This window comes from Camarhynchus parvulus, chromosome 1 (assembly GCF_901933205.1).
Source record: "Camarhynchus parvulus chromosome 1, STF_HiC, whole genome shotgun sequence".
Lineage (NCBI taxonomy): Eukaryota > Metazoa > Chordata > Aves > Passeriformes > Thraupidae > Camarhynchus > Camarhynchus parvulus.
Window position 1 is genome coordinate 5,383,292 of NC_044571.1, and position 26,990 is coordinate 5,410,281.

At 46.0% G+C, this 26,990-nt stretch overlaps 1 protein-coding gene across 1 annotated transcript; it reads right to left on the reverse strand.

Annotated features, from left to right (window-relative positions):
* Positions 1 to 122: 122 nt before the first annotated feature.
* On the reverse strand, positions 123 to 26,788 carry LOC115902200 (cystathionine beta-synthase-like). The gene is made up of 17 exons (XM_030945542.1): positions 26,636 to 26,788; positions 20,099 to 20,230; positions 18,970 to 19,181; positions 18,043 to 18,149; positions 17,145 to 17,279; positions 13,975 to 14,054; positions 13,414 to 13,548; positions 12,856 to 12,925; positions 10,563 to 10,654; positions 9,633 to 9,758; positions 8,257 to 8,341; positions 7,983 to 8,088; positions 7,160 to 7,234; positions 6,319 to 6,453; positions 5,105 to 5,213; positions 2,550 to 2,634; positions 123 to 1,281 (listed from the first exon to the last, which is right to left on the reverse strand). The coding sequence occupies exons 2-17, from the start codon at positions 20,138 to 20,140 to the stop codon at positions 1,172 to 1,174; spliced, it is 1,704 nt and encodes a 567-aa protein (XP_030801402.1). The 5' UTR covers positions 20,141 to 20,230; positions 26,636 to 26,788; the 3' UTR covers positions 123 to 1,171.
* Between the last annotated feature and the right edge of the window lie 202 nt (positions 26,789 to 26,990).

Consider the following 26,990-nt stretch of genomic DNA (forward strand, 5'->3'; position numbering starts at 1 on the left):
GCAGTGACATCTACCATGGCAGAAGGAAATTCATCACTCTTTAGAAACTTTCAATTACTATTGAAGTTGTACATTTTTAGATTTATAGTAATTTTTTTCCCAGCGCCTTGGGAAAAGTTGCCTTAAATCTTAAAGAAGTGCATGAATTTAATGGCAAACCACAGTTTAAGGTAAGGATGGGTCACTTGCCTTCAGCAATAGCCCTAATCTGAAGGGGTAGCCAATTCAGGGCTTTTCTCCTGGAATGAGGCACTACAGGGTAGGAGCACCTGAACAAGACTTGGAAGAGTTCACAGCTCCTCAGAAATTATCTTTGGCTCTCCTGAAACAGGTACAAAAAAGGCACTCTGAGATAAATGGAGAGGGAAGATGAAGGTAACAGATGAAACAGCATGATTTAAAACTTCAGGCAAGATGCTTGATCTCACCTTTTAAATCTTTCCTTACTTGTGCTTACATATCAGGATACCATTGAGAAAAAAACCAAGTCTGTCATGGCAGGGAAGCTGGTGCACTGTGTAAAACAGAGTCACTGGCTGATGTTTGTCACTTCACTGCCATGCTTCTACTCAAACCAGCGTTTCCTCAGAGCAGAGCAAGTCTCAGCTTCAGCCCTGAGGATTTTTTCTTGTTTTACAATGATGCCACCAAAAGGGAAACTCTCCCTTCTTCTCCCCATGCCCCAGTCCCAGTTTTGTCTCCACACAGGTAATATCTAACTTAACACCCTTAAATGGGGGGGAGGGGGGGAAATCCAGAACTTTCCAGAGCTCTCTTGGGCCTCTGCTTCAGTAACTCTTTATTTCAACACATTATATGATTCTGAAACAACACTTTGGGAAGCCAGCCTTTAGCCATAATAAGTAAGGAACAAACCACTTAATTTAGGCAATATTTTTTACACATACATATATATATATAGGTAAAAAAATAAATTGTCTTGATAAGAAATGTTGCTTAGCCTGATTAAGAAACAAGATCCCAGAAGCTGGGCAATACAGCAGGACACACTGGCTGGATAGCTGACAGCAGGATGGCTAACTGCCTATTTTCAGAATTTAAAAAAAAAAAAAAAAAGGAAAGGAAAAGAAACCCATTCTAGTTAAGACATGAACCTGATTCTTCGTTTGAGGCTGCAGGATGCTGAGGAGGCTCCAGGCTGCTGCTGCCTTTAGTTGGATTTCCTCTCCCTCTCGCGCACGGTGACGAAATTCAGGAGGTCGATGGCTGTCACAATGCCAAACACCATCTGCCGCTTGCTGGAGGAGCCATCCGTGTGATCTGCAGGGGAAAAAAGGGAATTCTGGCTCCAGGAGGCACAAACAAACCCCCTCCTGTCTTGGTTTTAGTGTTTGTGAAATGGGGGGCTGAGCCATCCCAGCTCCACGAGCCTGGAAGTGTCGGGTGATCCTGGCACACAGAGCGGGAACACAAAAGGCACCTTTGGCCAAGAGTCACAGAGCAGTGACAAGGATTTTCAGCTCAGAAAGGCTCCTCATCAAAAGGGACACTGGAACTTTATGGAAGGAAGGATAAGGATCCAGTGGATTTATTGTTCTTGACACAAGTGTATTTTCCTCAAACATTAATTACTTGAAACAGCTGCAAGTGGCATTACTCCACTGGAACCAGGGGCCGCCTGCACGGCCCAATGGAACCACATTTTGAGGAAGAAATGTGACACAACCATCTTCCTCCATCCCTGTCAACAACAGAATCAGTATAAAACCCACAATACCCCATTTATAGCCAAAAAATGCACTAACCATTTAATCTTTGCTGCATTGAGAGCACAGGTTCAAGTGATTTTCTCATTGTCTTGGGACTTGACTGGGGAACCAAGTGGCCACACGACCTCTTGCCCTTTATCAATTGTCTAAATTCCAGTTCTTAAAGTCTGCCTGTACTGAGATGTTTAATCTACTTCTATTCTCAGTTTTTTCAGTCAGCTGGACTGTCCTGGGCTTTTTTTTTAACTCAATCTCTGTTTCACTGCAAGCTTCCAGTGAGACTCCAGGTTTATAAATGGTCAGCTCATAGCCAAGAGCACATCCTTATTGAGATTATCAAGAACAACCCCAAATCTGATGGCTTTTCTTTTTCCAGTTATAACTGACAAACTAAAGACAAATTTATCTGGCATGACTTAATATTGTTTTCAGTCTCATTTCTCAGTGTTTGTAACTTTGCAAAGTTGTCTCCTACTAGGAAGATTAAACAGGACAAAATGTTATTCACAGATAAGAGTAATTTGAATATTTATTTAGTCTTACTAATCCTAGGATGGTTTGGGTTGGAAGGGACCTTAAAATCATCTTGTTCCACCCCTGCCACAGGCAGGGGCACCTTCCACTCTCCCAGGTTGCTCCAAGCCCCATCCAGCCTGGCCTTGAACACCTCTAGGGATGCAAATCAGGCTTAGTAGCACATATTTAGACACAAAATGAGGATTTTGCTTCTTCAGAGCTCACTTTGTAATTCACACTCTCACTTGCTTCTTGTTGCCACTCAAAGATTTGCTCTCTCAAGGTGCAGCACTTTGTACTCACATTGAATTTGTTCATGAACCACCAGAGCAAAGTGGTCTATTTCCAGGATGTGAGAGAGTTTCCCCAAGTTGTCTTTCAGGTTAATCTGAGGAGAGAGTTACAGAACTTGAATAAAACAGTCCTTTCTATGTTTAGCAGTCAATAATCCCCATACACTTTGTACAGAGCTAAAATCAATACATCAGCATTTGTGTTCTGCTCCCACCTGAAGCACTAGAAAACACCAACAAATCAAGGCCAACTTTAAAGATCACTTTTCTTTGTTTCTGATTTCCAAAAAGCACTAAGCACCACATGAAGTTATTTCTTCTGGTTCTGTAAACAGAATGAAATTAATGAAGATCTGAAAAGTGCTAATAATCAAAGAAGGTCAAGCATTCCATGTGTCTCAACAAAAGAAGTGACCACGAAAGTCTTTATATTTGGTGATTTTATTCTAAAAAGATTGAAAAAGTGAATGAATCCGGCTGCCAATCACTGTGGAAGTGAAACTGATCTGCAAAGGCAGACAAGCCCAAACAAGCCAAAAACAAAACCAAGGGTGAAAGATTGCTCAGCTAACACAGGGTTTGGGTGCAAATCAAGGAACTGAGATTTAATAATTCATTTTCTTTGTGAAGCTCAACTTTGCTACGACTGAACAAGAAACCACCCTGTGTCAACTCTGAAAAAATACAGATATTTCCAAAACACTTCAGTTTCTGCAATCATTTTAAAAAATGCCTAAAACTGTTGAAACATGAGTTAAGAGATGAACGAAGCAGCAGCTCCAGGTGACTCTCCCCAGCACCCACCATCTGACATTCTTTTATTAAAGGAACTCACAGCAAAGAAGAGTCTTGTACTGCATGTTCAAAAAACCTCTCTGTGAGAAATAAATGCCACAGCATGAACAGTTGGGCTGCACTGGAGCACAGAGCTCTGTGTCCATACTGGGCGTCAAACACAGGCTGCTGGGAATCCTCTAAGAGACCTGCTATAGGAACCAATCCTTAAACCTGGCGGCCAGGAAAGGAAGGACGTGGGAAATCTGCCACGTGGAGTCACCCATCAGTCCCAAATCTGTCTTCAGGGACTGGGCAGGCCACAGAGAACCAGGACAAGCACTCAGCACTGGGACAACCATGAAGGCATAAAAATGCCTGGAGAGGCTCAGTGGAAATTTAGCAGAATCCCCACAAGAGCCTTCACCTGCTTGTTCAAGCTTCTTAAACATTCTGCCCATGGGTTTTTCCACATTTAGGCTTTGTTTTTAAGCTTACTAGGTCTCGAGGCAGTGAGTACTACACTACACATGACTGGGAAGCCAAACCACTGGAACTAACACCTGACTCCACAAGGATGGCTCCTCCCTCCACTAGCACTTGTTTGGGTTGGCAAATTATCCTGTGACTAGTGTTCCAAATCCCTAGAGCACAACTGGTACCAGGGACTTTCAAAAAAGCTCTAACCATCCTGCTTCCATTATAAGAATTATCATAAAATAATGAGGTGATCCTACCAAAGCTGGCTGCCCATGTTATAAAATCACAGAATGGTTTGGGGTGGAAGGGACCTTTAGGATCATCCAGCTCCTCTGCCATGGACAGGGACACCTCCTATCATCTCAGGGTGCTCAGAGCTCCATCCAGCCTGGCCTTGAATACCTCTAGGGATGGGAAATCCTCAACATCTCTGAGCAACCTAAAAAAGCCAAAACACCCATCTTTCCAATCTACTTTTGCCCTGGTTTGCAGGCTAAACCTCTTATTTGATGCAGCCATGTAGGATACCAGAAGTGATTTTGGTGACACAGATGATTTATTTTCCCAATTTCACTCATAAACAAGCCAAATCAGCTTGACTAAAGTGGCAAGAAAAGCAAAACCCACAATACTTCTGAGGTTATGTGCATTCCACCACGTTTCTCCATTAACCCATCAATTCAAATAGAAAAGAACCATTTTTAGTTAACATGTCAGCAGTACCACAAGCATGTGTCACTCCCCTTCCAGCCTCCACCAAAAAAATACCAGAAATAAAGGGAGAAGAAATGGTTAAGCTGTTCTTTGCTAAAGAAGCCTTTGAGCTGCCCATGGCAAGAGCCACAACCTCAGAAGTGCAAAGAATTGCCTGATGCAGCCAGCACCAGAGCAGCCCCAGACACCACCCCACACCACCAGCCCCAGAAACTCCTGAGGTGTCCAAGGGAGGCAGAACATGAACCAGGCAGTTGTGTTACCCACCACAGGTCCCCTTGATGCTGGATTATCTGTCTGGGGAGGAAAAAATAAATTCACATTTGTCCATAAAGAACCAGCACCCTTTGGGTGGCTCACAGGTTGAACAGAAGCATTAAACACCACTTCTAGAACACAGCACTCAATCCACTTTGGGACAGTGCTGGAACTTCAGTCCTGGTGGAAACTAAGTCAAGCATTCCATGGTTTTAAAAGGAAATTCTGTGCTCAGTAACAGCTGCTGGCTTGGCCCCAGGTGAACCTCACCCAGCCTGTGCAGTGTTTGCACACCTACTCTAGCATTGCAACCAGGAGCTGCAGAATACACCTGCCTACCTGCTGAAATTGCTTGTAGATGACTTTTCTGACTTCATCAGAAGGCTTAACTTTTCCAACCAGCAGCGAGGAAAGCATGTTACCCAGGGTAACCATGCCCAGGATCACCCTGGGGAAGGAGAGACAAGACAGGGATAAACAACACAAAAGCCTCAGGTGCTCCTGTAGAAAAAAACACCACTCCCAGCCAGCCTGGAGGAGTCAGTTCAGCTATTTCATGGTTATAATGCAGGATTATTGATGGCACACTTGGATTTTGTGTGTCTGCAGGAGAGAGTGCAGCTCTCAGAGGTGCTGGAGACTCACACACAAGGCAGCAGGTGCTGCAGGTCCTTCTAGCACCAGGACCTTTTCACCTCTGCTCCTTGCAGCTGGAGAGAGCTGCCTGCAATCTCAGAGAGCTTTTGGAAAGCACAAACTACTTCATTTTTTCACACTCCCATCTGTCCTTTTGAAAGGTGTGACAGCCAGAGACAAGCTCACCCCAGTTGGGGTCATTTCTCTTCTCCCTGTGAGGATCTACAAGAATTCATCCTTCAGGTCAGCACAATTGAGCAACTCCTCAATACTGAGCCTGTCTGCAGGAGGGCTAAAGGGTGATAAGGAACATTCCAACTTGCTGGAAAATCCTGGTTTATGGGGGTCACTGCAGCCCTGCACTGTAACACAGTGTGCTGAAGAAAGCTCTTATAGACGTGGGCACATTTGGGGTTGGTTGTTTAAAACAGGAATTTTTGCTTTTTTTAAGTTAAACTTGTATTATTAAAATAAATTAAATTATTCTGCAGAGACACAATGAGTAAGTAAAAACAATTCCTGTGTATTGTTTTTACTTCATGAGCAATCACCATCAGCTGTGTCAAACTCTGAAGTCAGTCACGAGTTTTTATTATTCATTCTTGTTAAGCCTTCTGTCTGTATCCTTCTATTTCTTTAGTATAGTTTTAGTATAGCATTCTTTAATATAATATAATATCATAAAATAATAAACATTAATAATAATCATTAGAATCATGTGAAGGCCAGGATAATCTGGCATGAAAACACCAAGCCCAGCACTGGTGTGTTCAAGGCAACACTTCTGAACTGTGTTAATAAATGAAAAAGGATGGCTGAGAAGACATTTTATTTCCAGCAAGCATTTAAAAGACATCCCTGAGGACCTGCTGAGGGGAGTGATAGAAATGGATGAAGAGTGATAGATGTGCACATACCCAGATTCATCAACAACTGGTACCTGGTCGAATCCCTTCTCCCGGAGGATTTCCACAGTCTTGGCACAGGTAACAGTTGGAAGCACAGTCAGGGGGGCAGAGAGGCTCAGCTCCTGAATGCTGATGTTCCACCACCTGGGGATGGAGTGAAAAACAACCCCATGAAAGTTTTATGGAGAACACAGAACCAGCCCTTGGTGCACAGTGGCCTCCAGCAGCACAGGAATGACAAAAGGCTGCAGGGAGAGTCAGGATTCAGCCAGAGTCAGTAAAGCTTCAGGGCTCTCAGGTGTTATTCCCAGCATCAGAAAGTCTCTGAAGTGTGAGATGGCTTGGAAATCAAAACCCTTTTCCTCATTTCATCTGCTTTCTACAATTACAGATAGTCAGTGGAGAGCACTGATCTCCCCAGTTTCATTATTTATCTCTCACACAGAAAATTTTGCACTTCTACTCAAAGACCCATCTTTTTTTACAGTTATCATAGACAACAATTTAGGGAAAATTCCCTTCTAGCTATGTAGACCTGCAGTGCTTTGCACTCAAGAACTCTGATTTTGGAAGGATTCTTTGCATATTTCCTTTTTTTTTTAATTCCAGATATAACGCTTTTCGTTAAAAAAACCCAATCATTGAGTACCAAATTTTTTGCTGCTGCCATACAACAAGGAAGGATGTCAACTAATTAAAACAGATTTGATTAATAGCTGCATAAGACAATAGCATGGAACATCAGCTAAATCAAAGGAGAAGTGTAAATTGAAATGAGCATTAAATTAGCAGCTGCCATAAACTCTATGGAATAGACTGATGGAAATCCAGATGGATCTGACTGGCTTACCAGGGTTTGTTGCCAAGGTCTTCTTCTTTCATGAACCCTTTCTGAATCATCCATTTGTCACTCAAGAACTTGGACCTGCAGAGCCCCAGGAAGTGAAAAGCTCATTAGCAGAGCTTGAACATCTGACAGCAAACAGAGGCAACTGTTCACAGCTCACTGCCACCAACAGATAAAGTGGAATTGGAAATTGGACATCACTGGCCATCCAAGCTTGGGCAGCAGGGACATGGAGAAGAAATACTCATGGGGAGAAAAAGGAATCCCACAGGAAACAAAGCTCCAACTGCATCAGTCCCTTGCAATATAACAGAGGCACAGCCTGGAATGGTGAAGTGTCTTGTCTGCAGCTTCTGTTTGTCTAATATTGAGCTGGATGTGACATGGGTGAGGAAACTCGGCTAAAAATACCGTGTTTTGGGGTATGTTTCAATGTGATTGGAGAAAAACTTCTCAGCACAGCTCAAAGCCCTGACATTTCCACCTGCAAACTCACTCTGAGTGGGGCTGCTGCTGCTGCAGGACTGCTGGATCCTGCTGTGGGCACAGGAACCCTTCCAGGACTGGGATAACCAGTGATCCCCACAAATAACACAGTGAAAGCAAGGCCTTTGCTGTGAGAAATGCTAACCAGTGATGATCATCTACTGAAATCAGAGCTCAGATTTAAAGGGGGAAAGATCCTCCCTGCTCCATATGCCAGACCCCTTTTAGACAGCTCAGAACTTGTGCCCCAGAGACATTCCTTGCTGGGATAACTGGGTTTTCCAAGGTCTGAGGGATTCCCTCAGCCCTCCCCCAGAGAAGAAGAGCAGCAGGTCCTTACATGTAGTTCCTGATGGAGTCAGGGCAGATGACAACACAGCGCTGACCCTCCTTCAGCTCCTTGGCCGCCTTCACAGCCACAGACATGGCACTGCCCGAGCTGCCCCCTGCAGAACACACAGCAGGGGCAAAACCATCAAACCACCTCATGGAAGCCAGCAGAAGGGAGGAGCAGACAGAACAGAGGAGCCCAGAGCGAGGAGGACAAGATGTGAAGTGGAAGGAGGTCTCTGATGTGCATCAGAGGAAGGCAGGGGGCTCCTGCCTGCTCTTACCACACAGCAGCCCCTCCTCGCGGATCATCATCCGGGCCAGGGCAAAGGACTCCTCATCATTGCTCTTGTACCACTGGTCCACTGCCTGGGCAGGGGCAGGAGACAGAAACAAGGCTCTGTTTAACTGGGGAGGGACAGGGGAACTGCACAAGCAGTGTGGGTTCAGCCCTGGCTCTTTGAGGGAACAGCTGAGCCCGGGGTTTCCATCCTCCTCTGAATGCCAAGGTGACATGATCTCTGCCAAGGTGAGATGATCACATCAACACAAGGGCGCCTTACTGGAACCCTTCTGTGAGAGCAGCCTCAGACAGCATCAGCTTCCTCCCCTCCTGAAAGGCATCCCAGGGACACAGGCTCTGCTCAGGACAGTCTTAACCCCTTTGTCCAGCAGGGGCTGGGATGCTCTGCTGGAAGGTTTGGTTTTGTTGCTTTGTGGGTTTTTTTGTGATTGGTAAGTTGGTGTTCTTTGCTGTGTGTCTGTTTTATGTCACTGTGATTTTTTCTGAAAAATCCCTTTGCCAGGACTTCTTCTCCTGGGAAGCTGAGAAGCCTCAGAGAAAAATGTAAATAATAATAATTATCTGATTGCTGCTCCCGTGTTTGCTGCTTTGGAATGTAGTTTGAACATTATTTACCAACAGGTGCATGTTTGATTGGTTTCCTGTGAATTGTTTTTACTTAATGACCAATCACCATCAGTTGTGTCAAACCCTGAAGAGTCAGTCTCAAGATTTTATCATTCTTGTTAAGCCTTCTGTCTGTATCCTTCCCTTTCTTTAGTATAGTTTTACTACAATAAATATAATATAATATAATATAATATAATATAATATAATATAATATAATATAATATAATATAATATAATATAATATAATATAATATAATATAATATAATATAATATAATATAATATAATATAATATAATATAATATAATATAATATAATATAATATAATATAATATAATATAAAAAATAAAAAATAAATTAGCCTTCTGAGAACACGGAGTCAGATTCTCAATTCCTCATCTCACCTCATCCTGGGGACCCTCACAAACTCAACAGTTTTATTTTTATTGTGTGTGTTTCATGACTGGTTTTTTTTGGGTGTGTTTTGGGGTTTTTTTAAGCATGAAAATGTGTGTGTTGTAGGAAAATGTTATCTACTCACAGCATCTTGACCTAGAATTGTAAAACTAATGTGGCCAGAAGCCTTTCAAGAGCTGTTTATGCTCATGTAAAGAACAGGAATAGTTCTGTCTGCCAACCCTTCCATTTCAGCTCAAAGAAATCCTCCCCCAAGTTCTCCTCTGCCTTTAACCTCAGTCCTGCATCCCAGCAGAGGGCAAACGGCAGTAAACCCAGCAATGTGACTTACAGATCTATCCAACACTGTGGGGACAAAATCATATCCAATTCCTTCCACTTCATACATTGTCTTGTCAGTCTTGTTCAGTTCTTCTGGTTCAGCAAGGATGGAGCCTTCAGGATCCACACCTATAATCTGGAGAAGATTTCCACTCAGGCCCCCAAGACACACAGCTTTGGAGAGCACAGCCCCTGTGAGCACTGGCCTTGTCACAGCTGCTGGTGGCACACAGCCAACCTGCTCTCCTGTTCATTTCCTCCTGGCAATATTCAAAGGTTTTGCTGCTCCTGGCCCCCTTGGAAACCCATCCCACCTCCTCAGGCTGATGGCACCACTTTTTCCACACATGGGTTTTGCTTGATTTAAACAGAAAACTGGCTTTCCCTGAGACATGGTTGTCCTCATTCACATGCCAGGCATCATCACAGACAACTCATTTTATGCCAAGTGCAAGCAGATCAGTTTTATTTTCTTTACCACTCCCTGCCTGTGTAGGAAAATTGAAGATTGAAGAGGGATCCCAAATTCTGTGAGGAAATCTCACATATCACACAGGAAAACACACAGGGCTGGTGTGTGCAGACACAATTCCACTGGGCAAAACCAGAGCTGCTGGGGAAGGCAGAGCCAGGGAGGAAACCCAAGGCTGCAGAGCACAGAAGAAGAAACTTCCAGAGAAGGAAGTTTCCCAGGCAGAAGGAAGTTTCGCAGGCACCCCATGGAGTGATCTGAGTGTCAGTGCTCATCTGCTGAGCCAAACCTGAGCTCTGGTCACCAATGGAACCAGAGCATGATGATTTTAGACACTCTGAAACCCTCTCTGCAGCCAGAGCCACCTTTTAACTGAGAACACCCAGGAGCTTCCCACAGAGAGCCTTACAAGGAGTGGGATGTGCCAAGGGGAGCACTAAAGGTAAAAGCAGTGGGGTTCTCACTTACTTTGCAGCCTGGACACTTCTCCTTCAGCTTCCTGGAGATGCCAGTGATGGTTCCTCCTGTGCCAGCTGTGGCCACCACCATGTCCACCTTTCCTGTTTAAGGGTGTGGGAGAGAAGTGTGAAATCTCCAGCAGAAGGATGGATTGAAAGCTCACTCCTAAGGATGGACTTTCTTCAATAAAAATGCACAAAGTGGCTGAAAAGGGCAGGGTAGGATTCTTTGCCTTGAAACTGCATTGCTTAATCATCATTTTCTCCAGCAAGGGTTTTGAAATGTTCACCCAGAGCTGGCAAGGCACCAATCTGTGGCACTTTGGACACAGCTGGATGTGGCCCACAGAGCTGACAGCTGCAGTTTTCCTGGTCCTGTATCTGCTGATACACATAACTCATTCTCTGAGCTAAACTGAGCAGCCCATTATGTTTGTTAATTAACTGAGTGAGTGCCAAGAGCGTGGGACAGGCAGGCATCCCTGGAGAGAAGTGTTAACACAACTACTCCCTCATTTTCATGTGAGAAAGGCTGTTTTGGTCACCAGCACTCAGAGGGAGTGTGGATATGATAGTTCATCCCTGTGTCACCACCTACAGCTGCTCTGGTGCATCCACATGACAGCTTTGTTAATTTAAAAAAAAATAAAAAGGATTTTTAAAAGGTTACCACACACAAAATCAATTGCTTACCAGCCAAAAGAATAACACCCCACCAAGCAGGGGTAACTGAACAGTGCCTGGGCTGTAAGGGGAAGTAAATAGAAACAAGAAGCCTAAATCTGGAACTCATCTGGACTCTCAGTTTGTGGGAGCGCTTGTAAAAATGCCATCAGTTTAACTCCAAGTTTGTCACAGAAAGACAAGGCAAATCCTCTGAACAGCCAGAGGAGAACCTTCCACGTGGTCCTCACCTTGATGTGAATGAATTTAATTGTTGATTTTCTTATCTGAAACTGCACTGTTTAATAAGGCAGGTCTGGAGCCTTCTTAGGACTCCCTTCTGTGCCCTAGGGAAATGCCCACATGCTGCAGCATCACAGGGAATGTCTCCAACAGCTCCCAAAGCAGTCCCTGAGCTGAGAACGAGCCCAGCTGAAGCTCAGCTGCCCAGAGGCAGCTCTGGAGAGAGCCCTGAGAGCCAGAGGGTGCTGCTGGTGACAGCTGTGGCACAGAGCAGCCTGGGCTCATGAGGAGCACACTAAGGAGCACACATCTGCACTCCTAAGTGAAGATGCTTCCAGTGTATTGGAGTAGTTGCTCTGGGAATGTTAAAACACCTATTTCTGTACTTGTGATCAAAGAATGACCCCATTCCATACCAGTCTACCTAAAAAACAAAGAATTCTCCATTGATGGAAAAAAAAATCATTACTATGACCACTTGTCACCATTATATTTTCTGAAAAATCTCTTTGCCCAGGATTCTTCTCCTGGGAAGCTGAGAAGCCTCAGAGAAAAATGAAACCAATAATTATCTGATTTGCTTCTCCTGTGTTTTGCTGCTCTGGAATGTGTTTGGACATTGTTTACCCACAGGTGATTGTTTCATTGGTTTCTGCTGTGAATTTTTTGACTTATTGGCCAACTGGGGCCAAGCTGTGCTGGACTCTGAAGAGACAGTCACAAGTTTTCATTAGTATCTTATTAGCCTTCTGTCTGTATCCTTTCTGTATTCTTTAGTATAGTTTAGTATAGTTTAGTATTCTTTAATACATGTATATATATTATATATATACATATATTATACAATATATTATAATATATTATAATATATACATATATTATATAATATAATATATATGATACAATATATAATATATTATAATATATTATAATATAATATATAATATATAATATAATATATATAATATATACATATATTATATATAATATATACATATATAATATATATACATATTTTAATATATAATATATTAAAGAACATTATATATAATATATATTAATGTATAATATATTGAAGAATATGACCTATATAATGTATATTAACATATAACATATTGAAGAATATGACCTATATAATATATTCTTTAATATAATATAGATTATAAAGTAATAAATTAGCCTTCTGAGAACATGGAGTCAGACTCCTCATTCCTTCCTTTGTTGGGGGTCCCAGAAAATACCACAACCACTGAAACAAGGTAACTCTCTAACAACACACAGCACAGTTATGGGGTTTGCTTCACCAAAATCCATGATTTTCTCATCTGAGGGCTCCTTCTCCAGGCACATAGGAGCCAGGGGCTCTTGGGAGGGGTTTGGCAGCAGAGCAGACCTACCATCACACTGCTGCAGGATCTCCTCAGCTGTGGTGTCGTAGTGGGTCAGGGGGTTGCTGGCATTGCGGTACTAAATTCAAAGGCAGATCAGAAGTACAAAAATCACATTTTGAGCGAGTTCAAAAACATTTCAAACAATCCCCAAACCCCAAAACACCTAAACATGCTCTCTGCAGAATGTTTCATTGTGCATTATCTGGAACTAGGCTTCCTAAGTGACCTAGCTCAAGCGCAGTCCTAAGGTGCCAGCACCCTCCCATGTCAAAATCAGCTCTGTCTGTGGGACAGCACTCCTAGCAATGTGACCCCTGGGTCCATTCTTCCTCACAGGATTGCTAGCTCAGTAGAAATAGACACCCTGAGTGCTGTAGTTCTGGCAAACACCAGCTCATTGCTGCTCTCTAGTGACTGTAAAAACTTCCTTTCCTACAACGTGGTGACTGCTCAGCTCCAGCTCCAGATTTGGGGCATCTTCTCCTCCAGAGACAAATGGAGAGTGTTGGACAACCCAGAGCCTCCTTCATGCTACACCTGCACCTCTGACACCCTGGCTCCCACCTGGTCCAGGATGTGTGCATTGGGGATTTCATTCTTCAACCTCCAGGCCACTCCCACGTGAGATTCAGGAGAATCAAATCTGGCTGTAGTTGGGGTCCTCACAATCTCAGCACCCAGAGCTCTCAGGACATCCACCTGCAGCAAATAAAGGTGGTCACAAAACCCCAAAACACCCTCAACAGGCCCCCTTCACCCCCGCAAGGCCAGAATATTTGCAGGATATTCAAAGCTTCAGCACTGTCTTCCTTCACGCTCTGCTCAGCAACAGACAGCTCACCTGGAGCACAGGTAACCATTTCAATGTGCCAGGCAAACCTCAGACTGTCTGTTTTTAAAACAATTATGGGAGTTTTCAAAGTGGCAGTGCTATGGGGATGAGTCTCTAAGACATTTTCTATCCATGGCCAGCCAGCCTGGATTTCTCCAGGCACAGGCAACAACACCTCAGCAGAGTTTTCCCTGGCAAGAGCCTGCACCTTTGTTGCTGAAGCCCCAGCACTGATCTGCAGCACAAGCAGACATGTTTATGTTTAAATTCTTGCAAGCAGAGGCATCTCTGACCTTCTCCATGCTCATTTTCTCTGGCATGACGATGATGCAGCGGTACCCCTTCACTGCCGCCGCCAGGGCCAGCCCGATCCCTGCAACAACAAAGGCACACAGAGCCCTCAGTGAGCACCAGCAGGGCACAGAACACACAGGGCCAGCTCTGGCACGCCCTGCCTTCCATCATTTCTACCAGAGGGGTGGCAAAGGGGATGTTTCTGCCTGTGGGTTTACAGGAGCCGATCCCTGTTTGAGGTTCACAGCCCAGAGAAAGTTTAGCCAAGGGTGGGGGAACTTGGCTTGTGCAAACTGCTGGCTTTGCCACATCACCTTCCTCCTCTCTCACCCACTTCATTTTTCCAGATGTAATTTGGGAAAGGAATGTGCTTTAAGCTGGAGGAGATGAGAGGAATCACTTTGATTCTGCCAAAAGGTCTGCAGAGCCTCTATTGACTCACTGCTGCATAAATCCCTATTTGTAATGTGCTGAAACTAAGCCCTGTCTAAAAACACATTATTTAGATGCTGTTGGTGGCTGAGGGTCTAAAACACTGTGTCAGCTTGCTGCAACAGTGAAGCACCCTGGCTGTTGGAGACAGACATCTCATTTCCACTCTGAACATCTCCACCTCCATCTCTGACTCCTGCCTGCTCACCTGAGGGCTCAGCAGAGCTGTCCCTGTGGGACAGAGGCTCACACCTGCTATCAGGTCACCTCTCTGTGCTGTCCCTGTGGGAGAGAGGCTCATACCTGCTATCAGGTCACCTCTCTGCTCACACCTGCTATCAGATCACCTCCCTGCTCACACCTGCTATCAGGTCACCCCTCTGCTCACAGCCGCTATCAGATCACCTCCCTGCTGCACAGCCTGAGCTGATCAGGTTGGCTGAGAGGTGTGAGAGGTCAGGCTGCAGCTCCCCTGCTCCTCTGGGCACCAGCACATGCAGCTCACCCTACACAGAGACCTGCTTGTTCAAAGCTGCCTCTGGTTTTGTGTGGGAGAAAAAATCCCCCACCCTAATCATCTTTAATTATTCCTGTAAGAGAAGCATAACCCACACCTAAAACAACTCAAGTACTCAAGTAGTGTTTAATATATTGGGAAGGGAAAGTTTTCTCAGTATATTATAGATAAATATGGATGACCAAATACACAAATAAATAAGGCAGCAGCAGCTTCATTAAAGCCAAAGGCTGAAGAGAAGTCATCCAGATCTTCCTTATGGTCTGTGATTAAGAAAGGATTTTGAGACCTGAACTCTAATACTTTGTACTTTCTGCTACTGACCTGGAAATGCAGCAAAACATCAAAACAGGACTTTGGCTGAGGGAGAACTGGGATGCAGAGAAGATAAAAATATAACACATTAGCTCTCACACTCAACACACCCACTAACTCTGAGCAGTAGAGAGCAAAAACCAATTCTCTCAGGTTACTGTGTGCCCTGCTCTTTGCTCTTTTGTGACAAAAAAAAACAGCTTGCTGAAGTAATTGCCCTGTATCTCCTACAGTTCTGCCTTTCTGGATTCTGTGGCAAGTAGAATCATTTATCAGGTACTGACCCAGAGAGAGGGATGTCACGGCAAGACCTTGGAGACTGGAGGAATGCAACACACAAGGATATTTTCCACTCCAGGCCATGGTTCAGGCAGAAGCTACAGCCACACTCACCAAGGCTTCAGCTGCCCTGAATGGCCCCAGAATCCCCTGAATGGCCACAGAAATCCCCTGAATGGCCCCCAAAATCCCCTGAATGGCCCCCAGAGCAGCTGCTGAGCCAACAGATGGGACTTCCCAGTTTCCTGCTGCAGCTGGGGAGCTGCTCACAGATCAGCTCATCCCCTCCAGTCACATCAGAACAAAACCTGCCTGCTCTGTCAGGAAGCAGCAGTGAGTAGAAGTCCAGAGAAGAGCTCAGGAGCAGGACCAGGCCCCTCTCCTGAGCACAGCAGGCAGGAGGGCAGCTTGGAGCTCACCTCAGAGGAGGCAGTGTATTAGACACTTAACTATTTCTATTTAACTGTATTATTAATTTTATATTTGACTCCAGGGGGAATATTCCAGGTGTGTTTGACTCCCCATGAGTAGAGCAGCTTAACACAAAGACAACAATGACACAGGAGCCCAGAGTTAACTCCAGACTGCTCAGATCATCCATGCTCTGACCTAAGGGGGCTGTTCCTTCCTCCAGCCCTCCAAGGAGGAAATGTGAACCCAGGTGGAATCTGCTGCCAGTCCAGGTGTGCAGGGGCTCTGGCAGGCAGTGCTGTAAGGATGCAGCTCCTCTCCCATCTCCTCTGCACCAGCAGGGAAAGGGCTGTTCCTCAAACCTGACAGAGGAACCATGGCACTTCCCCAGCTGAAAGAAGGGGAAGATCCAGATTCCCTCTGATGCCTCAGGTTTTAGCTTTTATGTTTTTCAGATTCTGTGCTGCTTTAGTGTGTGGGTCTGAGCTACATATGAGGGGATGGTGAGCTCTGTGCACAGAGCAGGGAGACAAAACAATTCCTGCTCCAGCTGGGTACCAAGGACAAATGATCCAAATCTCAGCCCAGGAGCACAAACACCGTGGGCTGCAGAGAGAAAAACAAGCAGGGTGGGACTGCCTGGGCTAAAGCTGGAATGGGACAATGAACTGCAAGGTGCAAATGGAGCAGAACTGATCCCAGGGACAGACCCCGTGCCCGGCCGTGCATTTTGGGGCCATTTTGGTTCATCTTGGGTGCAGCCCTGGCTGGGCTCTGGTGCTGCCCAAGGTGCATCCATGGAGGCCTTTTAATAAGTCCCTGCTTTATTCTTTAGCTCTGTTTGGTCTCTGTTCTAGGTCAGCCTGCACAAGGCATCAACACCAGCCTTATGGGTGCTTTTTTCCACAATAATTTCAGACTGACTTGAATTCCTGAGGACTCCTGCGAGTCTGGCCTTCCTTTCTTTAAATCAAAGAGGCTCTGCAGTTTAGCAGAACTCCTTCCCATCTGCTCTGGTCAGCAGAGACAGTTCAGAATTGTTCCAGGTGTGAGGTGGAAGGGGCACTGCTCCCTGCACCAGGCAGGAACAGATTCCCTTCCCTCCCTGCACCAGGCAGGAACAGATTCCCTTCCCTCCCTGCACAGGCTGCAATCTCAAACCTGCCTTTTCCAGGAAAACCACCACACCCTTTCCTCAGCCTCTGCACACCCTACCTGTGTTCCCAGAGGTTGGCTCAATGATGGTGTCCCCAGGCTTCAGGATCCCAGCTCTCTCAGCATCCTCCACCATCCTGAGGCTGATGCGGTCCTTCACGCTGCCCCCGGCGTTGAAGTACTCACACTTGGCCACTGCAAACACACAACCAGCAGGGCTGCAGGGCATTTCACAGCTCATCCAGCTCCACACCCTGCCCTGAGCACAGACACCTTCCACCAGAACAGGTTGCTCCAAGCCCCATCCAACCTGGCCTCAAACCCTGCTCTTGTTCCTTTCCCCTCGCTGTCTTCGTCCCTTCCCCTTTCCTGGTAAGTTCTCCAGCCAAAAAAGTTCTCATCAAACTGAACTTTCTCTCCCATCACTCCAGAACTCCCAGCATTAATCCCTTCACCACCTTTCAGCACTCTGATCAGAGCCTCCTAATATCTACAGTATTAATATACAGTATTGGCTGGGTTTAAAAACCCAACCAAACAAAAAAAAAAAAATCCACTGACCATTTCACCCCTTTAATCATTTCCAGTGATCTTTACTGATAACTGCAGAGCTGCATTTTGCACACACTGATGAATGCTCTGAATAGGAGAAGCAGTCAGAAACTTCACACAACTGCTTTAAATTTAAAAAATTATTTTCTATGAAAAACACTTTTGTGTTTTCTACAGAAATGGAAAAGCTGCAGGAATTGTTCTCATGAGGTACAAACTGAAAGATGTTTTAGATGACAAAATCCTAAAAACCAGAAAATTTGCCAAGGAAAACCAGGAATTTTTCCTCACCATTTCCTGCCAATCACCTGCACTCCTGTGGCCAGGTTATATGACACTACTAACCCAAGCTACCCAAGTTTCTGAACCAGTGTTTGTAGCTTGTTGTCTGCGTGCAGCAACTCACAGAGTTCACACTTGAGCCCAAAGTGCTTCCCAATCTTGTTGATCCGCACCAAAGGTGTATTGCCAACTTTATTCAGGATGTTGGGCAGGATCTTCGGAGGCTCTGGCCTGGCACAAACACAAACAAAGTCAGTGTATTCACAAAAGGGTCACACAACAACCACACAGCATTTATTGCTGTTATTTCTCCTTTTGTGGAAACCCAGGGCACCAGGAATATTTCTGTGTCTGCTCTGGGGTGCCCTGACCCCCAGGGCAGCACTGACTCTGACCCTCATCCATGGAGAAAGTTTCCCAGACTTCAAGATAGACTGGAATCCACAAAAGTGTGAAATAGATTATAGAGAGCAGTGTAGGTGTACCACTTGGTGAGAAATTTAGGTTTTGGGATTTCTAGTATGTTGTGGATGGAAGCAAGATGGAGGGCACAGGGTGTTGTCCTGGGTTTCTTCTTCATGCTTCTTCTTCCTTCTTCTCCATGGGTTTGGGTGGCATTTTGTAATTGGGCAGGAAAGTCCCCATTGCAGCTCTTTGGGGTCAGTTATTGGGTTAAAAGGGAAAGTAATCCAGGTGTCAGTTCTTCATTGGATAGTTCAGTCTTAAAAGACCTTGTACCAAGAGATTGTTGGCCATTTTGTGCCTTCTAATGAAAAGCTGCTGAACTCACAGTAGTGAGACTGTTTTACTGATGAGAAATAATAAACACCTGAGTCTGAACATGAATTACTGTCTCAAGTGCCTTCAATGCAGACCCAGAGAAACCCACAACTGGAACCACCACATCCTTTATCAGGCTGGTTATTTTAGCTATTTTAGTTCAAAGGAATATCCACTGGATACAACATCGCAACACCAAGTCCTTGATCCAAAACATGGATTAATCAGAGCGGGATTTGTGCTGAAAATCAGCAAATAAGGCAACACTTACAGGGTGGCATGATGATGGGGGGAGGCAGAGAGGGGCTTCCCGAGCTTCCAGGTGCATTTGCTGGGTGTGTCAGGGCGGATCCACTGCCTCTCCTTCTCATTAGCCTTGCAGTTCTCAGTGTCCACCCCACCAGAGACAAAATACTTGGCAGCTGCATGAGGGCACGAGTTGGTATCTGGCTTCTTCTGGGAAGGAAGAGTAGGGATTTCATTCTTGGGGGGAGGGAGAAGGAAAAGAAAAGGAAAAAAAAAAAAAAAGAAAAAAAAAAAAAAGGAGTTGATGTTTCCATGGTGCTATGAGGATGGGGAAGTGTTTCAGCATCACCTTGATTCGCCAAATCCTTATCACCAACACCAGAACCTGCACTGCAAGTCTGGGAGCAAAAGCTCACCACAGTGCTCTGCACAAAGACAATTTAAACACACGTGGCTCACTGCAACCAGCCTGCACAGACACAAAAAACCCAGGGCTATTCTCATGGGAGACTCCCCACCCACACCAAAAGCTCTCTGAAATAAAAAACAAAACCTCCCCATTCCAAGCAGACTGGAACACAGCGAGGCTGCTCGGTGGCCAATTAGAAATCTGTGCCAGAGGACTCTGCACGGCTGAGTGGCCACAGAGAACTCTCACAGAAAGGTTTCAGCAGCACCTTCCTCCAGCTCAGAGCCCTGTCCAGCCTGGCCTTGAAACCTCTTTGTCTTGGCCCTTCCCTGGAAAGTTCTCCAGGCAAAGAGAAAAATGGAAAAAAATTGGTAAAAATGGCAATTTCTCCCCTTCTTCAGCCTGCACTTTCACTCCAGTACTCCCAGCATTAATCCCTTCAGTTTATTTTATTTATTTTTATTTATTAATCCCTTGAATGGGGGATTAATAAAAGGGGAAATCCAGAACTTTCCAGAGCTCTTGGGCTCTGTTTCAGTTATTTCAACAACACATTTTATGATTCTGAAACACCATTTTGGAAAGCCAGCCTTTAGATATAACAAGTAAGGAACAAACCAGGTAATTTAGGCAGCATTTTTTACACACACATATACATACATAGGTAAAAAAAATAAATTGTCTTGATAAGAAATATTGCATAGCCTGATTAAGAAACAAATATTCCCCAAAGAGCTGTGAGTACCTTAGAGACAGGAACAGGCCTTTCTGATACAAACTTCTCCATGGTTTTTGGTGGGGGTGGTGGCAGAAGAAAACTGGATTTTCTTCAGGAGAAGGACTGCTGTGGGTCACAAGACTGGAATCCTCTTCAAAGCTGCAGATCATACAAGTTAGAAGGAAAAAAAAACCTATCAGGAAACTCTCTTACAGGAGCAAAACACACACATCTTTTTCATGGGGGGAAAAAAAAGAAGCTGCAAAAAAAAAGTGAAGGTGACTTTTATAAACAGGATTAAAAATAAATCAGGCAGCAGAGAAATTGTGTAGGATTGATGGGGGGTGCCCTGACCCTGTCCCTCCTGCATTGTTCATCTTCCCTCTGCCCTGTCCTCCACAGTAAGCACAAAACACCTTTTATCAGACCTTCTGCAACTCCAGGAGCTTGAAAGCCACAAAAAGTAATAGGGAATACTTCAGCTCACAGGAAATGCAGTCCTAGAGATACAAAGGGTGAAAGGGCTTCATGGTGCTGTCCCCAAAAGACCCTGTACACAACTCTGGAAGACTTTATCCAGGAACAGAGGCCTCTCCACCCTCAAGTAGAGCAAAATCTCCAAAGTTCCTGCCCAAAATTAATTAGTGTTGTATGCACAGCTTCAGTGATGCTGCATAAAACACACACAGCAAACACTTCATGCTTCTAGCAGCTTTTAGCTCCAGAAATTAGTAAATACAAAATAATAATCTCATTTCTCCTACCAGTTGTTCACAGAGCCTGGCTGCTTCCTATCAATTACAGACAAAAACCTGGCTGAAATCTTGGAAAGCATGATGGTTTCTTTCCCCTACTATTTGTTTTCTTCATCACTGTTTTGCAGCAAGGTTCAGCTCTTTCCATTACTGAATTTTGCTGGGAAGGGTCCCTGGCCTCATCCTCATGGCAGATGCACACAAAACACATATTTAAGACCTCACAGAGTTGAGAAAATGGGAAAAAAATCTGGATCACAGCATCAGTGACCTTTAGTATTTGATCCTGCAAGTTAACCCAGGCCACTAACCACTGCTGCTTTGGGCACTGCAATGCTTAAAGCATTTAAACTGCTCTCCTCTAGGGGGGAAAAGAACCCAAAAAAACCCTCTGAAAAGATCAACTTTCCAGACTAAGACTTGAAATAATTTTCCTTCAACAAAAAGATTTCCATGTCACCAAAATGATACAATTCAATTTAATCAGGTTAATACATGCCCAAGAGCCAAGATGGATTATAATAATCTGTCATAGATGGATTATAACCTGTCATAGATGGATTATAACCTGCCACAGACTACTGACCAGGGTTAGAATGAGAGACACCAGTCTAAAAAAGCAAAGATCCCATAAATACACAAAATATAGCACCAACCTGTCTTTGCTACCAGAAATCAGCTTACTCCCAGTTCCAGATTGAAACCCAGCCCTCATTTCTCTTTCTAGGATGCCTCTGGTTCACAGTCCAGAGTATCAGTGGGGGTTTTTTTGGGAAAGGAAAAGTACTGGAGGATTTTCAAGGTTGGCATGAAACACTGACAGTGCCTGCCTGTGCCACAGGTAACACTGACAATATTGACAAAGTCCAGCTAAAAAGGGGACCTTGCTGCCAAAGGGTCAAATAATTTCAAAATACAGGAGAAAAGCAGCAAGGGTTTAGAAACAGAAATCTGAGTATTTTGTTCTGCTTCCAAGTTATCATAAAATAAGAGCACAAAACCTTTAAAAGCTTTAAAACACCAGCTCTCAGTGTCTTTCAAGAGTGTCCAAACACTGAGATGAAAGAGGGAGAAATTCACTGCAGTAAAAAAAAAAAATAAAAATAAGAGGTTTACAGTATTTGTTCTTTGTATTGACTGCAGGAAAGAAATTAATGTGGCTCTCAAAAAGCTGCCTTTTGGGCTGGGCAAAGCAATAGCAAAAAGGCAAAAAAAATTAATAATTTACTAACAGCAACTCCCATTACTTCTTGAACAGCAGAAATTAAGGAAAAGCTGTATTTATTGCCCTCAAATAGGCTGTGAGATTCTCCCATATTTTCATAATGGCAATACTTGATGTTTGATCAAAGCTTCAATAATGGGGCTTCAATTCTGAACAAAAACAAGGAGAAGGACAAAAAGCTAAAAAACCTGTCACCAAATACTAATCTTAAGCAACATAATTAATTTCTTACAGCCCTAGGTGACACAAACTCAGCAAAACAGGGCCAGACATGGTCTAGGACATCCAAATCCCCACCCTGATCCTCCCTACAGACCCAAAATAGCACTTTTTGGGGGGAAGCAGGACAGGAGGATGGCAACTCTGCTTCTGCAGCTGAACACTGCTCAGCAGAGGCCAAGGGAGATAAACTGCAGGAAGAGCTGCTCATCTTTAGGAAAAAAAATCTGTCAGCCTGAATTTAATTTTCCTGTAAAGGGGAACACTCCCATAACCAGCTAGGGGTGTGGGTAGAGTCCAACTAGAAAAGCCTGACTAGCTCCTGCCATTATATCTGCATATCACAGAATCACAGAATCAGGAGGTTGGAAGAGACCTCTGAGATCATCCAGTCCAACCTGTGCCCTAACACCTCAACCAGACCATAGCACCAAGTGCCATGGCCAGGCTTTTTTTAAACACATCCAGAGATGGTGATTGTACCACCTCCCTGGGAAGAGCATTCCAGTACTTTGTTATTCTTTTGGTGAAAATTTTTTCCTGATATCCAACCTATACCTTCCCTGACGTAGCTTGAGACTGTGTCCTCTTGTTCTGTCAGAGACTGACCCCACCTGTCTACAGCCTCCCTTCAGGAAGGTGTACAGAGCAATACGGTCACCTCTAAGCCTCCTCTTCTCCAGGCTAAACAGCCCCAGCTCCTTCAAACCTCCCTCACAGGGCTTGTGTTCCAAGATCACATAAGGTAAAAAAAAAAAATAATTAATCAGAAAGAGAATTTACAAAACCACTTAAACCTAAGTCACAAATAGGAGTGGGACAGAGGGATGAGATCCAGAAAGCCTCATGGGCAAGGCTCACACTCCTGGGTCCACCAAGACCTAAATTATTTCTCAGCTCCTCGAGAACAGGACTGAGGGCCAGTGAGTGAAATCCTGAGCAGCCTGAGCTGAACCCAGCGCCCAGGTGAGTGAGGAGCTGCAGTTTCCATGGCTGTGCACAGTGTGTGCTCTCAGCACCCATGCACTGCACTGTTCAAACATCCCCTGGGCAGCAGCAAACAAGCTGAGCCTGGCCTGGAGCAGGGATGAAGCTGTGTGAGGCAGGTGTAAGAGCTGAATCTCAGGGAAACGCTGCTCAGGCTGGGATGAGATACAGAATTCTGCGTCTCACCCCTCTCTCTGCTGCAGCTGAGAAAGGGAAACTTGGTGATGATAAGCAGGTACAAATAAAGCACTGCAGAACAGTTGTTCTGCTCAGCCTGAGCACCACAGGGTATCTCTGTAGTAACCAGATGCAGCAGCACCCATCCAGCCTTTAGAAACACCACAGCTGGAACATGTTTTGTGGAGGTGACTAAAAACTCTACAACTTTGTGAAAGTTGTAAAGCTGGTATGTTTATTACAGTGCTGGGTGCATGTGGAGATTACTCTCCTTAAAAGACATTTGTACTTCTAGGAACTTTAGGGGTTTTTTAATCTTCTTCTCAAATGCATATGCATACAATTTCACAATAGGTTCATACATATTCATTTTTACGAATTTCGTGTGACATTTGCTGCTAGTTCTTCTTTATCAGAAACAATTCTTAGGTCAGGTTGACCTGCTCTCACAGCAGTCTTTCTGTTTCTTTTTATCACTTTTTGTTTCTTCTTTTTTTATTTCTGTCTTTCACTGAAGCAGTTTCTCTGAGTTTAGGCTTTTGCAGTCAGGCTAAATGGCTATGTTTTCTAACCACAGACTTAAAGATGTACATTTCACCTAAATCAAAATTGATTTCTACTCTGGGGAATTTTCACTTTGTTTCAAACAGATTAAGGAGGAAGTCAAACATTTGGGTTGTTTTGCTGCTGTGGTTTCTCTGTGAGTGTGTCTGTGTGTCCTTGTCACTTCCTCAGGAGCAGCCATCCCTCCTGTGCCAGGAGATATCAAGTGACCTGAAGCAACCTGAATTAACATCTGGCTCTAGGAAGAGATCCTTCAAGCCTCCAAAATCTTATTTCCATTTTCTCCTACAGAGCAGGTGAGAACATGCACATCCTCTCGATGATGACCCTTCAAAAGCCAGACTGGCGCACTCAGAACTTTCTGGAAGGAAAGGGGCAGCTCTTTAATGCCCTCACCTCTGCAACACTGCAAAGATCAAACTCTGGGAGCAAAGGAACTGCCATTGCTGTGGCAATTGTTATTCTAGAAACCAGCCAGGAAGAGGGGAGTGTTCAGTTTGCTGTGCCCCCAGAGAAGGGAAGCTGAGCCTGCAGCCCTCACACAGGTGTCAGACAGCTCCATCTCCTGAGCTCACCCTGCCTGGACTCATGTGATAACTCTCCTGATGTCTCAGGAGCACAGCAGCATTAGAGAGAAGACTGGAGCATGCTTTATCTGTGTTTTTACTGCTGCAGTCAGCTTTCAGTATTTCCTCCCTTCTAGTTGCCCCTCCTGAGCACACAGAGATGGACCAGCACTGCAGCAGAGCTCTTCATCTGCCCAGCCCACCAAGCTCAGGGACAGGAGGATTCCATGCACAGAAATTAAACAAATTACCCAGCAGGACAAAAAGGGAGCTGCTCTCAGGTTTTGACCAGCTCTGTAAGACAGGCAGAAGCACAGCACCCCTTCCCCAGCACTGGGCTGCCTCTTGCAGGGCTTCACAAGTTTTCCTAGCCCAGGGATCTCTGAAAAAGGCTGGCAGAGAGCTGGGCAGGAAGGCAGCTTTTGGCTGCATATTGGTGGGAAAAACCAGCTGCCATCATCACCCTGTGGAGCTTTCAGCAGGATCCCCAGGGCAGCCAGGAGCACAGTGCCTGGCTCCTGTGCTTTTAGCAGGATCCCCACTGCTGTGTGCCTGGCTCCTGTGTTTTTAGCAGGATCCCCACTGCTGTGTGCCTGGCTCCTGTGCTTTTAGCAGGATCCCCAGGCCAGCAGCCAGGGCCAGCCCATGCCAGCCGCCCTGGCAGGCTGCTGTGCTGCCAGTGCCAGCTCAGTCCCTGAGCCTGCACACTGCAGGACATGGGTCACTCCTGCCCCTGGCTGCCACCACCTCGTTGGAAGCAGGCTGTGGCTGCAGGGAAGCTGGGTACTCACACACAGGGCATGGCAGGGCACCAAGGGCCACCAGCTGCTCTGGAGAAGGATGCTCGGTGCAAATGCCCCAGTTCTGGGTCTGCACTGGCACCTAAATCTAAACCCTAACCCTCACCACTGCATCAGTGGTGATCTAAGCAGAAGAGAAGCAGCAGGCTCTGAGCAGGTCCCAGCTCCCCAGCAATGCCTTTCCTGTCCCACACAGGATCCCCACAGCTCCCCTGCCTCCACGCTCGGTGTTTTTCCGCCGCTGCACAGCGCAAGCGTTGCGGAACCACGTCAGATCAGCAAACAAACCCCTGGCAAGGGTGAGCAGAGTGAGCAACGCTGCTGGAACGGGGCCCAGAGCTCCAAAACCTCCGTGGTCAGAAGCTTTGGGAGCACAGAGATACATGGCAGACTGGATACTCAACCAGGAGCCAAAGAACCACTCGTCTGTCAACTTACAGCTGCTCCGAAACACCGGGAGCGTTATTAATATATTGGGAAGGGAAAGATTTCCCAGTATATTATAGATAAATATTCTCAGTATATTATAGACAAATATGGATGACCAAATGACTGCTACTGAACAGCTCCCTCAGGTCCTAGCCAAGTTCAGATCCCTCCCAGCTGGGGAGGGGGTAATACATGAAATCAAATGTAAAAAATAAGCTCCGTGGTCCAGTGCATCCGCCAAGAAAACCTTGCAGGAGAACCTCATGGCACCCAGGAGAACAATGGGCAGCGAGCCAAGACCAGGTGCCAAACGCCGAGAGAGCCCCAAAAGACACAAAGTCATCCTGGGAGCCGGCAGGAAAAGCAGAGAGCCTATCTCTGCTCCGGGCTCGGAGGAGGCGCTCCCAGGCACGGTCCCGGGCCCCCGCAGCGGAGCCAGCACCGCCCGGGGCGGCTCCGGGGCTCCCCGGCCCGCAGCTGCCTCTTCCTCCGCTGCAAAACCGAAAGAGAAACGCAGCACAGAACCACAGATGGGTCAGGATGGGAGGGACCACAGCGCTGCACCTGGTCCGAGCTCCCTGTTCCAGCAGAGCCGTCCCGGAGCACATGGCACGGGATGGCATCCAGACGGTTCTGGAATATCCTCACCCAGGGAGCCTCCGCAGCCTATGCGGGCACTCCGCTGCAGCCCTGCATGCCCCATCCATCCCCTCCGGGATGAGAGGCACGGCCACCCCCGGCTCTCACCCCCCAGATCCCGCTCCCGCGGATGATGCAACCTGCGGGCACCGGGATGCGCCGGACCCGCCCTGCCCTGCCCTCCGCTCCGGCCGCCACCTCACCCGCGCGATCCGCACCCTGCCCAGGACACCGCCGCTGCGGGGAACGGTGGGGATGGAGCCTGTGAGGAGGATGATGATGATGACGACAATGAGGGTGATGAGGAGGAAGAGGAAGGTGCGGAGGATGCGCGGAGTTTAAGAGGAGCCCGCGAGCCGCGGCCCCGCCCCCTGGCGGTCCGGCCCCGCCCCGGCCGCTACCCGGAGGGGGCGGGAGAGGCGCGGCGAGCGCTGATTGGTCAGCGCGGGGGCGTTGGCGACTCCGAGCCAGCCAATGGGAGCGCGGTGCGCGGGGCCGGAGCGCCCGGCGATGTCCGGCGATGTCCAGGGATGTCCGGAGATGTCCAGGGATGTCCGG

Excerpts from the sequence above, each read along its gene's own strand:
- LOC115902200 (XM_030945542.1), bottom strand. The coding sequence starts at position 20,140 with ATGGAGAAGTTTGTATCAGAAAGGCCTGTTCCTGTCTCTAAG. Across the intron at positions 18,150-18,969 it reads CCCCATCATCATGCCACCCT|GCCAGAGCCTCCGAAGATCC; the intron begins GTAAGTGTTGCC and ends TGTTTGTGCCAG. Across the intron at positions 8,089-8,256 it reads CGAGGAGGGGCTGCTGTGTG|GGGGCAGCTCGGGCAGTGCC; the intron begins GTAAGAGCAGGC and ends TGTGTTCTGCAG.